Source organism: Pseudorasbora parva, chromosome 7 (assembly GCF_024679245.1).
Source record: "Pseudorasbora parva isolate DD20220531a chromosome 7, ASM2467924v1, whole genome shotgun sequence".
NCBI classification, from domain to species: Eukaryota; Metazoa; Chordata; class Actinopteri; order Cypriniformes; family Gobionidae; genus Pseudorasbora; species Pseudorasbora parva.
Genome location: NC_090178.1, coordinates 45,590,593 through 45,608,976, shown reverse-complemented (window position 1 = coordinate 45,608,976; position 18,384 = coordinate 45,590,593). Strand labels below are relative to the sequence as shown.

The 18,384-nt window shown below is 37.8% G+C and overlaps 1 protein-coding gene across 2 annotated transcripts in view; it reads right to left on the bottom strand.

The window, feature by feature from the left end:
- Positions 1–16,446, bottom strand: part of adcy3a (adenylate cyclase 3a) — a 60,661-nt gene extending 44,215 nt beyond the window's left edge. For both annotated transcript variants that reach the window (XM_067449341.1, XM_067449342.1), the window contains exons 1-2: positions 14,705–16,446; positions 6,394–6,543 (exon numbers count right to left, since the gene is read on the bottom strand). In XM_067449341.1, the coding sequence (XP_067305442.1) occupies positions 6,394–6,543; positions 14,705–15,379 (825 nt within the window). In that variant the 5' untranslated portion in view covers positions 15,380–16,446. The remainder of the gene's footprint in view (positions 1–6,393; positions 6,544–14,704) is intronic.
- Between the last annotated feature and the right edge of the window lie 1,938 nt (positions 16,447–18,384).

Here is an 18,384-nt window from a genome sequence, read left to right as displayed (position 1 = left end):
GGCTCTGAGCTGGGGTTGAGTTATCCTACTAATCTACAAACTCGATTACAAACAAGTTGGGACACTGTACAAATTGTGAATAAAAAAGGAATGCAACAATTTACTAAACTCATATTTTATTCACAATTGTAACAGTTCATGGTGTTTGGACTTGTTTTTTTTTCTGTTTTCACCCTACCTGAGTTGACTCGTTTATTTGTTACCATGGTTTCTGATTGGATTAGTCATTGTGTTCAGCTGTTGCCTAATTAGTTCTCTTTGTTTTCTCCCAGTATATATCTGCCTGTGTTTCAGTCTTCTCTTGTCGGTTCTCGTTAATGTTATTTCTGAGTTTGGTCTGGGTTTTCCTCGTATTAATAAAGTTTGTTTGAATTGATCTTCTTCTCCTTGTCTTCGGCCTGTACCACGCTGAGAGAACGTGACAACAATAGAATATAGATAACATCAAATGTTGAAAGTAAGACATTTTGAAATGTCATGCCAAATATTGGCTCATTATGGATTTCATGAGAGCTACACATTCCAAAATAGTTGGGACAGGTAGCAATACGAGGCAGGAAAAGTTAAATGTACATATAAGGAACAGCTGGAGGATCAAATTTGCAACTTATTAGGTAAAATGGCAACATGATGGGTATAAAAAGAGCCTCTCAGAAGTCAAGATGGGCAGAGGATCACCAATTCTCCCAATGCTGCTGCGAAAAATAGTGAAGCAATATCAGAAAAGAGTTTCTCAGAGAAAAATTGCAAAGAGTTTGAAGTTATCATCTACAGTGCATAATATCATCCAAAGATTCAGAGAATTTGGAACAATCTCTGTGCGTAAGGGTCAAGGCCGGAAAACCATACTGGATGCCTGTGATCTTCAGGCCTTAGACGGCACTGCATCACATACAGGAATGATACTGTAATGGAAATCACAACATGGGTTCAGGAATACTTCCAGAAAACATTGTCGTGAACACAATCCACCGTGCCATTCGCCGTGGCCGGCTAAAACTCTAAAGGTCAAAAAAGAAGCCATATCTAAACATGATCCAGAAGCGTAGGCGTTTTCTCTGGGCCAAGGCTCATTTAAATTGGACTGTGGCAAAGTGGAAAACTGTTCTGTGGTCAGAAGAATCAAAATTTGAAGATCTTTTGGAATACTGGGACGCCATGTCATCCGGACTAAAGAGGACAAGGACAACCGTTGTTCTCAGCGCTCAGTTCAGAAGCCTGCATCTCTGATGGTATGGGGTTGCATGAGTGTGTGTGGCATGGGCAGCTTACACATCTGGAAAGGCACCATCAATGCTGAAAGCTATATCCAAGTTCTAGAACAACACATGCTCCCATCCAGACGTCGTCTCTTTCAGGAAAGACCTTGCATTTTCCAACAAGACAATGTCAGATCACATACTGCATCAATTACATCATGGCTGCATAGAAGAAGGATCCGGACACTGAAATGGCAAGCCTGCAGTCCAGATCTTTCACCCATAGAAAACATTTAGTGCATCATAAAGAGGAAGATGCGATAAAGAAGACCTAAGAGAGTTGAGCAACTAGAAGCCTGTATTAGACAACAATGGGACAACATTCCTATTCCTAAACTTAAACAACTTGTCTCCTCAGTCCCCAGACGTTTGCAGACTGTTATAAAAAGAAGAGGGGATGCCACAAAGTGGTGAACATGGCCTTGTCCCAACTTTTTTGAGATGTGTTGATGCAATGAAATTTAAAATCAATTTATTTTTGATAAATGATACATTTTCTCAGTTTAAACATTTGATCTGAATAAAATACAGAAATTTGAAAAATTCCACATCATTGCATTCTGTTTTTATTCACAATTTGTACAGTGTCCCAACTATTTCGGAATCGGGTTTGTACATTTTATTTATAAAAAGAAAAATAAGCAGTGTTATTTCAATTTCTGAACTGCGTTCTGTTGTATTTATTTGTGATATTCCTAATTTGCTTATTTGTTCTTATTATATGATTGGCTGTATACTTATTTTATAAATAGGCTGATGATTTAGAGATAGCCCCCCTCATTACATTTTTAATATGACTGTTTGTATTCGTCTGAAAGAAGAAAGTCATACACACCTAGTATGACTTGAGGGTGAGTAAATCATGGGCTAATTTTCATTTTTGGGTGAACTATCCCTTTAAGGAAATGCAGAGTCGGGAAAACATACACAAAAATATAAGGACATTTCTTAGTCAAATGTTTCTTAACCAAGAATTGATACACTAGATGGAAACCTGTTAGCATGTCCACTCACAGAAAGGGATTTAAGTCCCAAACATATTTCCCAACCGATCACAATGAGCCGCTTTGCTTTGACTCCAGTCAACCCTGAGGCCTCGACGTGACACGACTCTGACACGACAAGCAGGACAACGCAGAGCCCTTTAGCGCGCACACACCCACACACTGCCTCCAACACATTCTACCACTCCTACACACACACATACACACACACACACACACACACACACACACATACACACACACACACACACACACACACACACACACACACACAGACGAGGCAGCTGACAATATATCAGGTCAGTATATTCACCCGAGAGTGTGACAATAAAAGAAGATAAAGGTTGGAAGGGATCAAGAGGGAGGGAGTCGCTAGTGTGATTACAGCTGACATCGTCTCAGGAGGTTGGTCGCCATGGTAACCTGCTGTAGCCGGATGCTCCTTGATTGGCTGGTAGACCCCGTCTCCCAGCAGCCCCTGCTTCTCTATTAGTATTCAGGGAGTTTCTCCTCATATGCTTCTTATCGGCCTGTTTTGCACTCTCTCTCTCTCTCTCTCTCTCTCTCTCTGTCTCTCACTCACACACACACACACTCACACACACACACACACACACACCTATTTTCCTTCTCAACTTTCCCCTAATAGGAACTGTTTGCTCTGCAAGTGATGAACTGACTGCTTAATCTGTACACATGAAAAACTGAAAATCATGTATGACTGCACACAATTGCAGCCAATCAGAACATATCAGATGCCTATCCTGCCTTTACGTGATATCGGAAATTTTCGACTTCCCACTTCTGAACTTGTGATTACGAGATTGTTGCATTCAAGTGCTTTGTTGTTGAAAAGAAAAGGAATCATGGAGGACACAGGATTTATTCTTGGCTATTCATTGGGAACATCGTATTAAAGCCTAAATGATATTTAGCTTCCCATTTATTGGCAAATATTCACCGCGATGTTTAGATAGACTTGCTGACAACTCAGGAATTTCGGTCAAATACAGGTTATGTTTGCTGCATATAAAACATACAATATGCAATACAAGACGGTTGTAGCAGATGTAGCAGATGGTCTCGTTGCTCTCCCACGTGGAGAAGAGCGCGCATTCAGCGCTTGCATCTCCCCGTTATGGTAAGAGGCGGGACCTTTCCGGGCAAAGTGCACTAAGCTGCTGTCCAATCACAACACGGGAAGCGCTGGCCCAATCAGAACTCGTTACGTGTTTCTGAAGGAGGGACTTCATAGAACAAGGAAATCATCAGGCCGTTTTTAGGACAGAGGAAACAGCGGTATACAGATAAGTCAATTGTGTGAAAAATACTGTGTTTTTACACGCGAAACATGAACTCATGTTATATTGCACACTGTAAACACAATCAAAGCTTCGAAAACACGCGAAGAACAGGACCTTTAATATAAGTTTTGTAGGGTGGGATTTTAGGCCAATGAGATTTCACTGTGGGCAGGGCTACATATTATGACAACACAGAAAAAGAAACCAGGTGATCAACAAAAGCAAGTTAGTAATATAACATTATGAAAATATGCACACACACAAAAAAAAAAAAAAAAATTGTCGAAACATTTCCTAATGCAGATTTTGCAACAGGTTCAAATGTTTTACAAACAAAAAGGTTTGAAGATGCTTTTAGGGCTAAGTGAAAAAAATATTGATTCTCCTTTTTATGAACCGATATTGATTCTTAAATGCCAAGAATCGATTATAGTCATCCTGTTTTCAGTTAATGAATGAACGGGACATTATAGTGTGCCTCCCATCCAATAAATTCTACAATCTTTGTGCTTTGTTACTATTGACATGAAACAGAGTCTCAGATTTCAAATTACATACATTTTACTACGCAATAAAAAAAAAAAAATCTATACCGTTCCGGTGCTGTTTAATGTGGCTGAGATCATCTGCTTTAATATCAGTTACAGTAAAATAAACATGAATGTACATCTTAATGTATGTTCAAAGATTTGTTTAAATTTAAATTAACTGTTAAATTGACCGAAATCAATATCACGTCACATGGAATCCGTGTTTCAACTGTTAAAAGACATCAGTTAAACAGCTTAAGAACAATATGTCACGTAACGCCACATTTACCCATAGACTTTAAAAAAATATGGACGTAGTGTCCGTGAAGTCACCCATAGGATTCTGATAAACCGTTCTGAAGTGTCAAGTAGGGTCGAGCTGGCTGTCGCCATCTTGTGAGCGAGTCATCGCGTGTCACTCCCGGATAACAGAAAATGGGCAAAAAGAAGGGATGTGCGCGGAGCTGAGATGACGCAATGACTATAGACGGCGGATAAATGGCTATCCACCTGTCACTCAAAGTAACCACGCCCTTAATTATGCAGAACTTTACGGCTTTATATAACATAAACGAATGAGTTATAAAAAAAATCTCCCCCCTCACAGTTGTCATGAAGATCAAAATTAGCCGTATAGACCAAAACCACAATTTGTACCAGGCTGTAAACATGTTTTTTTTTCTGCTGTAAAGTTGGGCTTTTTAACATAGGGCTCAATGAGATTCTGCTCCCCTCTGGAGCCGCTCTAGTGGCCAGTCGAGGAATTGCAGTTTACATTACTTCCGTAACGGCTTCAAGAGAGATCGCGGGAGGTTACCGCTTGCAATTACCTCAGAAAAACCATATCCTGTGACCATAAACTCGTTAGTCAGCAAAAATTAACTCTAGAGAGGAGCATTTTGATAAATATATGCACCACATTACATATTCATTAGAATTTTTTATGTTCTTCAATATTTAATGCATCTTTGAATAAATCAGTATTTTTTTTATTTTTAAGTTTTTATGACAGACATTTAAATGTTTATATTTCAAAAAACTAATTGGTGTAGAAATATGATTATGTAATTGTAAAGTTATTACTTTATTACTATAAAAAAAAATCCTTGAGTGTAAATTAAGTGTTTGTATTCGAATAAGTTAATTTTAATCTTTAATATTAGTGATATGACACTTATGTATAGTTTACAGCATTAGTTGAGAAAATTGTCCATACTGTATCTGATATATATCCACAGTAATCCATATTGAATCAAATTGATTCAAAATAGTAATCTAATCGAAAGCTTGTGAATATAAATTGAATTGAATTGTGACATTTATCCTATGCTTCATACATCACTACACTATTGATCAAATACCTTTTTCCCTGTGACATTTCTCTGAAATTACGCTAATGTGGCTGAATCTTGAGACTGGAAACAGGCCTGCAAGACTTAGAGAAACTCGTTCATGCTTTCATCACCAGTAGGGTGGACTATTGTAATGGCCTTCTCACCGGCCTTCCCAAAGAGACCATTAGACAGCTGCAGCTCATACAGAACGCTGCTGCCAGGATTGTGAGCAGAACCAGAAAATATGACCATATCACACCAGTCCTCAGGTCTTTACACTGGCTTCCAGTTACATTTAAGATCGATTTTAAAGTACTATTACTTGTTTATAAATCACTCAATGAGCTAGGACCTCAATACATCGCAGATATGCTGATTAAATACAAACCCAACAGATCACTCAGATCAGCAGGATCAAGTCAGTTAGAAATACCAAGAGTTCACTCAAAGCAAGGAGAGTCTGCTTTTAGCTATTATGCCAGCCGCAGTTGGAACCAACTTCCTGAACAGATCAGATTTGCTCCAACAGTCGCCACATTCAAATCTAGACTCAAAACACATCTGTTCAGCTGAGCATTTACTGAATGAGCTCTGAGCACTGTACGTCTGACTGATTGCACCTCATCTATGCATAATTTTTTTAATTCTTTTTATAACTGTTTTAGTTTACCTTTGTTCTTTTCTTTGGTTATCATCATTTTATTATTTTTAATTCTCTCTACATTGTATTCTTTTTCTTATGCATTTGTTATCCCTATTTTAATTCCTTTCTATGTAAAGCACTTTGAATTGCCATTGTGTATGAAATGTGCTATATAAATAAACTTGCCTTGCCTTGCACGATTAATCGAAATAAAACAAATGAGCAAAACAGGAAATGCTGCATGGTTCATCAGATGAGCATCGCTTCTAGTGAAGGAACCAATCGCTCAGCATAAAAGAGTTCTTGTTGTTTCTCTCACCTGCTGCTGACTTTGCTCCTCCAGGTTCAGCTTGACCTCCAGCGACTGCCGGGCCTCTAGAAAGGCCTTGCGGTGTTTGCGGTCAGCCATGTAATACGACATGACGCCCACTGTGATGGCACATAAGTAGATCACAATGTTGGCCAGCAGCTGCAAGACAGAACAGCACAATCATGACAAGCATCCACAGTGTCCTTACACAACCCTTCTCGAGCATCTTAGCTGTATTATATATATATATACACAGTCTTGTTCAAAATAATAGCAGTACAATGTGACTAACCAGAATAATCAAGGTTTTTAGTATATTTTTTATTGCTACGTGGCAAACAAGTTACCAGTAGGTTCAGTAGATTGTCAGAAAACAAACGAGACCCAGCATTCATGATATGCACGCTCTTAAGGCTGTGCAATTGGGCAATTAGTTGAAAGGGGTGTGTTCAAAAAAATAGCAGTGTCTACCTTTGACTGTACAAACTCAAAACTATTTTGTACAAACATTTTTTTCTTCTGGGATTTAGCAATCCTGTGAATCACTAAACTAATATTTAGTTGTATGACCACAGTTTTTTAAAACTGCTTGACGTCTGTGTGGCATGGAGTCAACCAACTTGTGGCACCTCTCAGCTGTTATTCCACTCCATGATTCTTTAACAACATTCCACAATTCATTCACATTTCTTGGTTTTGCTTCAGAAACAGCATTTTTGATATCACCCCACAAGTTCTCAATTGGATTAAGGTCTGGAGATTGGGCTGGCCACTCCATAACATTAATTTTGTTGGTTTGGAACCAAGACTTTGCCCGTTTACTAGTGTGTTTTGGGTCATTGTCTTGTGGAAACAACCGTTTCAAGGGCATGTCCTCTTCAGCATAGGGCAACATGACCTCTTCAAGTATTTTAACATATGCAAACTGATCCATGATCCCTGGTATGCGATAAATAGGCCCAACACCATAGTAGGAGAAACATGCCCATATCATGATGCTTGCACCTCCATGCTTCACTGTCTTCACTGTGTACTGTGGCTTGAATTCAGAGTTTGGGGGTCGTCTCACAAACTGCCTGTGGCCCTTGGACCCAAAAAGAACAATTTTACTCTCATCAGTCCACAAAATGTTCCTCCATTTCTCTTTAGGCCAGTTGATGTGTTCTTTGGCAAATTGTAACCTCTTCTGCACATGCCTTTTTTTTAACAGAGGGACTTTGCGGGGGATTCTTGAAAATAGATTAGCTTCACACAGACGTCTTCTAACTGTCACAGTACTTACAGGTAACTCCAGACTGTCTTTGATCATCCTGGAGGTGATCATTGGCTGAGCCTTTGCCATTCTGGTTATTCTTCTATCCATTTTGATGGTTGTCTTCCGTTTTCTTCCACGTCTCTCTGGTTTTGCTCTCCATTTGAAGGCATTGGAGATTATTTTAGCTGAACAGCCTATCATTTTTTGCACCTCTTTATAGGTTTTCCCCTCTCTAATCAACTTTTTAATCAAAGTACGCTGTTCTTCTGAACAATGTCTTGAACGACCCATTTTCCTCAGCTTTCAAATGCATGTTCAACAAGTGTTGGCTTCATCCTTAAATAGGGGCCACCTGATTCACACCTGTTTCTTCACAAAATTGATGACCTCAGTGATTGAATGCCACACTGCTATTTTTTTGAACACACCCCTTTCAACTAATTCAACTAATTGCCCAATTGCACAGCCTTAAGAGCGTGCATATCATGAATGCTGGGTCTCATTTGTTTTCTGACAATCTACTGGACCTACTGGTAACTTGTTTGCCACGTAGCAATAAAAAATATACGAAAAACCTTGATTATTCTGGTTAGTCACATTGTACTGCTATTATTTTGAACAAGACTGTATATATATATATATATATATATATATATATATATATATTACTGTGCAAAAGTCTTAGGCACGTTAGTATTTTCACCTCCCAAAAATGTTTTTAAGCCAGTTATTTATATATATTGCAATAGTGTGTCAGTAGGTAATATCAGTTTACATTTTCGAACATTCATTTTGCCATTAATTGTAATAATACATTTCAGTGAGATTTGTGTATGCAGAAGAAGTCTGACAACAGCTGTTTGATCCACACAGAGATCTAATCTCACTGAGTCCGTCTGTGATTACATGAAGAAACTGAATAAACTGAGACGAAATCTACAAGAACTGCGACAACATCTCCAAGACGCTTGAAGAAACCCTCCCGCAAAGCTCCCTGAAAAACTCTGAGCAAGTGTACCAGGACAAAAGCTGTTTAAAACGCAAAGGGTGCTCACACCAAACACTGATTTGATTTAGTTATTAGGAGTTCATTGATAAACAAAATCTATTTATGACATTATTTTTTAAAGGGTTAGTTCACCCAAAAATGAAATTGATGTCATTAACTCCTCACCCTAATGTCGGTCCACACCCGTAAGACCTCCGTTCATCTTCACACACAGTTTAAGATATTTTAGATTTAGTCCGAGAGCGTATCTAAGTGTATGCACACTATACTGTCCATGTCCAGAAAGGGAATAAAAACATCATCACAGTAGTCCATATGAGACATCAGTGGGTTAATTAGAGTCTCTTGAAGCATCAGAAATACATTTGGGTCCAAAAATAACAAAAACTACGAATTTATTCAGCATTGTCTTCTCTTCCGCGTTTGTTTTCAATCCTCAAATAAAGATTCAAACGGTTATGAATCAATTAATCGATCAATGATTCGGATCGCTAGTGTCACGTGATTTCAGCAGTTTAGATCACACCTTTGTTTGAGAATTGAAAACAAACACGGAAGAGAAGACAATGCAGAATAAAGTCGTAGTTTTTGTTATTTTTGGACCCAAATGTATTTTGGATGCTTCAAGAGACTCTAATTAACCCACTGATGTCTCATATGGACTACTGTGATGATGTTTTTATTCCCTTTCTGGACATGGACAGTATAGTGTGCATACACTAAGATACGCTCTCGGACTAAATATAAAATATCTTAAACTGTGTGTGAAGATGAACGGAGGTCTTACGGGTGTGGAGCAACATTAGGGAGAGGAGTTAATGACAGAAATTTCATTTTTGGGTGAACTAACCCTTTTAAGTATTCTCACTTTACAGCATTTTTACACAAGTGTCTAAAACTGTTGACAGTACTGGAACTTTGCAGGAGGGTTTCTTCAAGATGGATTGTTACAATTAACGGCAAAATAAATGTTTGAACATGATATAAACTGATTTTACCTACTGAAACATTTTGGGGGGTGAAAATACTAACCTGCCTAAGACTTTTGACAGTACTGTATATATATATATATATATATATATATATATATATATATATATATATATATATATATATATATATATATATATATATATATATATTAGTATTATATATTATACATATTAGTGCTGTCAACTGGATTAATTGTGATTAATCACATCAAAATAAAAGTTTGAATCTGAATTATTCTTGATGATTTGATGATGAAAATCTTTCCCCATGTTTAAGTGCTATAATCAGGTCCCTATCTAAACAAGAAAACGTGAAAAAGGACAACCCAGTAACTTTGTTGTGAAAAAAACACGTGCAAAAAACCAGCTGCTCAGATTTCTCTCCCCTTCTGATGTAGGAAGGGGTCCTATTATAATATTACCATGTTATTATAATATTACTATAATATAACAGGTTTCTGTGCTGACGGACTCTTCCTTATTCATTTCTCCCCTCAGCAGTTGTACACTGTCCGCCATTTTCTCCGCGCTCCAGCAGCTTTAGCGATATCAATGTCCTGTAAGCAATGCAGGTGGATTGCTTGAATGAGGGACAATTTAAGGCAGGTTTTTCTAAAAAGTTAAAGCTCAAGGATAGATCAGTACCAACAATTTGTGATCCAGCTTACAGTCTCCAGAGTGATACTGGTCACGGCAGTAATAAAAGAGAGAGCGTGCACTTTATAATGCGTTATCTGAGTTGTTTTATGGATATACATTTTACCAGTTTATCAAGCACCCCCTAAAAATGCCCCCCTGTTTATTTGTGTACTGTTAGTTGAAAAGACTGATGATGATAATGCAAGAAAGAGAGTGTGTTTATGAACAAGACTTTAATGCACAGTTCTTGTACTGTGTTTTAATCAGCTCTTTTAGGGATTTTCTGGAGTGAAAAAAGAAGGTTCATCTTTTTTGAGATGAATAATAAACTTCATAAAACTCATCAGTAAAGTTCTGGCCATCATTTGGACAGGGTCCGCTACAACAGGCTTGTACTAATAGTGGATAAAACCAAGTTGGCAACATAAGTTAAAACCGTAATTAAATTAAACTATACCTGTTCTAGCTCCATGCAGCAGATATTCTCTGGCTCTGAGGGCATTATTGTCTGAGTCTGGTTCGAACTGAACACCAATACTATCTGATGTTCTGTTGTTGTTGTTGCATGAGCTCTTGAAGCCCCCCCCCCTTATCTTGACAGAACAGGCAGGGAGCAGCAGCTCATTTGCATTTAAAGGGACATACACAAAAACTGTGTTTTTGCTCACCCCCCAAAAGTGGCAGTTTTAACAGGTTATAAATCATGAACTGTGGGGTATTCTGAGCTAAAACTTCACACACAATTTTTGGGGGCATCAGGGACTTATTTTACATCTTGTAAAAAGGGGCATAATATGTCCTCTTTAAAATAAGTCTTATGCTAACTAAGTCTGAATATATTTGATCACAAATACATATTGTGAAATATTCTTACAATTTAAAAGAGCTGGTATCTCTGTGAATATATTGTAAAATTGAACGTATTCCTGTGATAAAAGCTGTATTATGAACATACTTTCTCCAGTCTTCAGGGTCACATGATACTTCAGAAATCATTCTGATATGATGATTTGAAGCTCAAGAAACATTTCTGATTATTATCAGTGTTGAAAAAAGGTTTGCCGTTTCATATTTTAAATTATTCCAAATACTGACTGCAAGTACAGTATATATAATTTAGAAAACATAAATAATTGACAAAAAGTGACTGTAAACAAAAGTAAATAGAAAATACTGTTGTTTTTTTAAATCATCAAAACCTACCATGATGTATAAATGGTTTAAAACGTATAATAATATATTTTTTAACATTACAGTAAAAAAAATGTGCACACATGCAAAAAAAAAAGTGCATTATTTCTAGGACCCAAACATGTTCTTGACAGGTTTGGTGAGATTCACTCCACTACAGAAGGTCCTGCATCGCACAATAATGCCACTATGAACCGTTGATCTTCAGGTTTTTGCTCTGTAATGTATTCTAATGAACTGCTTTCTGTGTTGCGTCTCTCGGGGCTGCAGATTGTACCAAAAACAGTCTTGCTGAGTAAGAAGAGCGAAGCACTTCGGCTGGACACCCACCTGCCGGCCCTTCTGGCCCCTTCCACCATCTTATGACCGCAGTGCCATCAAACAGGCACCATGACACCAGGCTTACATACATTCATTATATCATCATATAAAAGGGGGATTTTGAAAATTATTTCATCATGCATGTCAAAAGGTGATAAAGGCAAAAGCATTTTAAAAAGTACACTCTGTAGCATCACAAAGAATGATAAACAGAGTTTTAAAGGAACACTCCACTTTTTTTGAAAATAGGCTCATTTTCCAAGTCCCTTAGAGTTAAACCGTTGAGTTTTACCGTTTTTGAATCCATTCAGCCGATCTCTGTATCTGGCGGTAGCACTTTTAGCATAGCTTAGCATACATCATTGAATCGGATTAGACCATTAGCATCATGCTCAAAAGACTTTTACTATATTTTCCTATTTAAAACTTGACTCTTCTGTAGTTACATCGTGTACTAAGACCAACGGAAAATGAAAAACACTATTTTTTTCGGCCGCTAGGTACTATTTTCTGCGAAATATCACTGCGCTGCTGCACCCATTGCATGGCAGCAAAGTTCCCTGATTATTACACAGGAATGAGAGAATAGTCTATAATCGGTCTAAAAATCAAAACTTGTAATTTTCCGTTGGTCTTAGTACACGATGTAACTACAGAATAGTAATGTTTTAAATGGGAAAAATATTATCTTTGAAAAAATAAAGTCTTTAGTCATTTTTGTGAGCGATGCTAATGGTCTAATCTGATTCAATGATGTATGCTAAGCTACGCTAAAAGTGCTACCGCCAGATACAGAGATCGGCTGAATGGATTCAAAAACGGTAAAACTCAACTGTTTAACTCTAAGGGACTTGGAAAATGAGCCTATTTTCAAAAAATGTGGAGTGTTAATGGAGTTAATTTTTTTAAAAGCGTTTGACATCTATGAAGAAACAATTCTCAATATCCCCTTTATATAATGGATGGATCTTCTCAGGGATTCACCATGAGTTCTTTTCAAATGCATTTTGAATAGTGTGTGTGATGTGCCTGATAAAGGTCATGGGACCGAAACGTTGCAAATAAAGCATTTTTTTTAATATACTTTTGTAAGGAGATAGCTTGAGATAATGTGATAGTTTTGAGTTTTTTTGGCCCTTTCTTCTACGCACATCCATTACCTGCAGGTGTGCGGGGGGTAATTGTTAATTTATTGTTTCTTTTTTTGAAAGAAATTATTTTATTCAGCAAGATTAAATTAATAAAAAGTGATAGTAAGGATTGATATTGTTAGAAAAGATTCTTATTCAACTTATTCAGACTTTGATCAGAATCCTCAGAGGAGCTGCGCAATGATGATACCTGCACTTCATTTACACTCTTAAAGGCTCCCGAAGGGCTTTTTCTTTCTTTTTGCAATAGAAGAACCTTTTTTGATTCCCCAAAGAATCTTTCAGTGATCATTTCTTTAAAAAGAACCATGTTTTTTTTTTTAAGTGAAGAACAATTTTGGGACCCAGAAATAACCTTTAGTAAACAATTCCTAAAAGGACACATTTTTTGTTGATTCTGTGTTTAGAGTAAGTAAAAAAGTTTTTTTAGAGACTTTGTGGACTTGAAACCAATTAACACACAATTACCATTGCACACCGGTAGGTAATAAACAGGTGCATGGGAAAAAGGATAACCAAATCCAAAAATCTCAACAAATAAGAGGAAATCCCGCACACTATCAGTACTTGCAAAAAATATCAAAAACGTTTTATTAACAAAGTTTCGGTCACATGACCTTCATCAGGCATATGATAAGATAAAAAGGTTTTGATATTTTTGAAAGTACTGATAGTAGACTTGGAACCCAAAAAATGCTCTTTTAAGAACTGTTCATTGAAAGGTTCTTTGGGGAGCTAAAGGGTTCTTCTAACGCATCACTGTGAAAAACTCCTTTTGAAACCTTTATTTTTAGAACATTTTGTGGATGTTAATTGTCCTTCATGGAACCATCAATGCCAATAAAGAACCGTTATAACAATTTTGGTCCCACAAATAATCTTTCAGTGAACAGTTCTTAGAAGAACCATGTTTATCTTAGTGGGAAGAACATTTTTTTAGTGTGAATAAAAGGGTTATTTAGAAACTTTGCACTAAGAAAAACATGCATAGTTTAAGAACTGTTCACTGAAAGGTTCTCTGGGGAGCAAAAGGGTTTTCTTAGTGTAAAGAACATTAAAGAAATCTAAAGAACATTTTGTGGTATGGGAAAAATCCCATGGTAAAGGTTCTTCATGGAACCATTGATCATTATTTTTAAGAGTAGAGGAACAATTTTTTGTTCCACAAATAACTTTTTAGTGCACGTTTCTTAGAAGGAAAAAATCCATAGTTGTTGAAGGTTCAATGAAAGGTTCTTTAGGGAAAGGGGTTCTTCTATGGCATCGCTGTGAAAATTTGCTTTTGAAACCTTTATTTTTAAGAGTGTAAAATGAATATTTTGTGGAATGGAAAAATTCCATGGATTTTTTTAAAGTGTAGCGTGAATGTTTTAAAGTGTAGAGGAACAATTTTGGGTTCCACAAGCCTTTAGTGAACATTTCTTAAAAGGAAACATTCCATAATGTGGAAATGTATTTAGTGCAGTGGAATGAGGTTATTTAGTTTGTGGCAGAAAAAAAATGTTTCTTGGTTATCTCTCTTTTAAGAACTGTTCACTGAAAGTGTTTTTGTTTTTTGTTTTTACGGACTAAATGGTTCTTCTATGGCATCGCTGTGAAAAACTCCTTTTGAAACCTTTATTTTTAGAATCTTTTGCGGAATGGACAAATTCCATGGATGTTAAAGGTTCTTCACAGAACTCTCAATGCCAATAAAGAACGTTTATTTTTAAGAGTGTTTACGCTCAAATCTGCTGCCATCTCTCGCCATCATTTTCCTCACCTGTCTTCCAAGAGCCGCCCCCTGAATGTCCTCTTGCTGCTGCTGGGCAATCGTGACGCCCAGGACCAGTGTGTGGACGCCGCAGGACACGGACGTGATCAGCACTATAGGGGTCAGCCGCAGCGGCAGCAACAAAAAGAAGGAAAAGCTAAAAAAGGCCTGCCAGCCTACCGTATCGCTGGGCTGATGGAAACGGGCAAAGTTCAGTCCTAGGTAGCAGAATATCTGGGCCGCTATGAGCACCCATAAGGCGTAGGGCACCAGGCGGCGGGTCACGCGGTCGGGGAGCAGGCCGTACCGGCACAGCAAGTACAGCAGCACGTCTGCCAACAATCCCACCGACGCCACGACCACAGACGCCAGTTTATCGCTGGTGTAAAGCACAGTGCACATCACAATGACGTAGCAGTCAAAGAGGGCCGCGAACACCACCAAAACCAGCAGGGTTTCGTGCCGCTGCCGGCGGAAATAGGTCTGGTACAGGTTCTCCAGAGATTCTGGAGCGAAGGTCAGACGCATGAACCGTGGCAGACACAAACAGCAGCCAGAACTACGCACCGTAACCTCATGGGCGCGTCCCACCGCCTGCCCGGGGTCAGAGGGCAGGGTGACCGAGCAGTCAGCCGAATACTCCGCAGAGTACTCCGGCTCAGAAAAGGCCCGATTGCGAGGCATCCTGGCCGTTGGATTGTAGAAGACGCTATGAAAACTAGTACTCCTTGCGGGTTTTAACGCTTGCGCTTGGGTCACTAAAAATGTGTCGGGCAATGTCCAATCCTGAGATCAGATCTGAAGTCGCCACATGATTGTCATGCTTCGCATGTGTAGACACTGAGTCAGATCTTGCTTGCATGTTCGTGGCATTGGTGCCCTCTTTGGGATGTGCTTCTCGAACAAATGCCCCCAGATACACGCCTTTGTTTTTCTGCTTTCTCAGCGACAGTAAAAGCTGTTTACACATCCATGAGCCTCTCTGTTCCCAATCCAGGATCCAGTCTCGGTGTCCACCAGCGCTCACTGTGGGTTTCCATGGTGAATCCTCGCATGGATGAAGAACATCAGGAAGGAAGCGATACGACCATTAAACGAGATGTTTCGCCCCAGAACGACATGACACCCTGTGATAAGGAAAATAAAAAGCCAATGGCTGCTTACTTGGACAGAACAGCCGTGATCGTGATCGGAGTGCGTATCGTGGCCTGATACGGTGTGTTATAATGCATTTCTCTTCCTGTGCATTAGGATTCACGCAGGAAATACATGTTGCGCTCCCGCGCCGTACAAAATATGGAAATGCATTTCACAAGACGCCGCTGTCTTCTGTTATTTAGCTAAGAAATTATACATATCCTAAAAATTTCACTTGTGAAATCACCCCAAGACGTGCAAAAGAGTATTTTCGCAGATGTTCAGTGATGATTTATCTCGCAGCGCAATCTTTATCCGTAACATCACATAAAATAACACAGTCCGATCTGTGGCTCCTTCGAAGATGTACAGTGTGGCGAAGATCAATCTCACAATCACCCGTGAAAATCACCGTATGCTTGATCCGAAGGCTTTTTTTCCACCCAAAGTCATCAATAATCGTTCGACTCTCCGTTGCGTGGATGAAAGCAGAAGATGTTGGCACAGCCTCCAGTCCTCCTGCCCTAATAGAGCAGACTTTTCATTCAGTATGTGTGGATGTATATACGGAAAGATTCAGTCGTCCTCACTTTCTAAATGCAAGCGGACGTTATGTCCGATTCGCGGAGGAAATGTTCTTTTGAGCCGGTTCGGATCTTTTTAATGACTCATATGAATTGATTCTCATAAGTTTTGCAAATCATTCGAAAGGAGAAGGTTTTTTATTATTTTATTATTGCTTACTGAAAAAAAACATACAAGATGCCAAACAAACATAAAAAAGACAACGATTAATACATTTTCAAGTCTGAATAGCAGCAAACAAAGAAAAAAATATGGGGGGGGGGGGGGGGCTATATAAAAGAAATAGGCTAAATTAAATATTACACAGGGCCATCATCAAATATCTCCAAAAGATTACTTATGGGCCATTTTTTATGCATGAGTCTTAAAGATGTAAGGATGGAAAGATGTATGGAAAAGTAAGAATGTGGGAGGGTTCTCAAAGAATCTGCATTTGTGTATGTAATTGGCCAACATAACAATATTAGTATAATATTCAATATGACCATATTGTATATCATAATTCAAAGAAAAATACAAAAAGTTCAAAGTTTTAAAATCAAAGTGAGGTATCGGAACATTAATTTTATTTTATTTTATGATTGCATGTGTCTGGAATGGAGAAAGTTATATTTGATTTAAGCTTAGTTATGTAGCGCCAAAAAAATCACTCAACTGAAAGAATTTAGCAAAATGTTAATTTATCAATAAGGAAGTAAAAGTGTAAGATGTAGCCTATATGGCATGCTGAAAGCAGAACCTGTGTATATAATGGGAAACAGTCATAAACAGAAAAAAATGCATTATGCCTCTACAAAATTAATAAATAAGGACGTAAAATGCGTTGCAAGACTTTTGGAAACACTTTATCAATGACTCGAATGAATCGATTCTCTAAATCGAACCTACAGAGCGAACCGATTCGCTTAAATGAATCAGAGTTCTCAGTTGTAGCCTACTATGGTGTCGGCTTGAGACAGGAATATTAATTTGACTGTGCTGACGTATTTGTACGTGTCCAATCACGCACCCTGTTTAATATTCATGACCGTAACCTTCTCTATAGTAGGATTGGCCAGATGTTAACAGCCAAAAAATATTCAGAGATCTTATTACAAACCCTACAGCGATTTTCTTTGAATCTATAGCAGGGTTTTCAAACTTTATGATGCCAAGGACCCCCAGATATGATGAACCTTTATGACGGTTCTGTTAGATAAATAGTAAGTGTGACATTTATAAATATAACATATTGTTTCCCAACTTAATGTTGGATGTATAAACCTGAAGAACATTTTCAATTTAAAAATTATTTGTATAAGCAACTTTCACAATGAATTTATGTAAGCAGAGAGTAGACTTTATCCATTATTGCTTTGTCTTTTTATTCTCTGAAATTTTCTGGGGACCCCGTAAAACCTTCTGGAGGACCCCAGTTTGAAAACCCCTGATCTATAGCATAATGCAACAAAATGTTTAGGGCTTTTTTTACATTTAGGCTATTCTTTACATAACTGCATACGCTCTCACCGTAAACAAAGCTTTATTTGTATAACTGTGAAAATGAGAATATATATTACTAAGGATTCAAATGTAAAAACACAAGTACACATTTGGGTTCAGAGTCAGTGTTATTTATGTAGCATTGATTTTAATGCGTTTTCTTTTTATGTTTCCCTTTTTCATTTTACTAGGTTTAGTAGCCTAATTTTTGTGGTGTGTTTTTGACAATGTTATTAGTTTTTTATTGTCTATATCATTTTGATATGATATATTTTAATTAAGTGCATCATGTAGCAACTTGTGAAATAAGTTTTTTATATATATTTCGTTAATTTCAGTTAACGTCTAGTTTCATTTCAAATAACAAAAACGTTGTTATGGTCTTAGTTAACCTACTGTAAAACATGATATGATCACTAAGTTACGACAGCATGTTTTTACAATAGCTTTAACTCTTTCAAATAAGTCAAGCAATTTTTAACTTA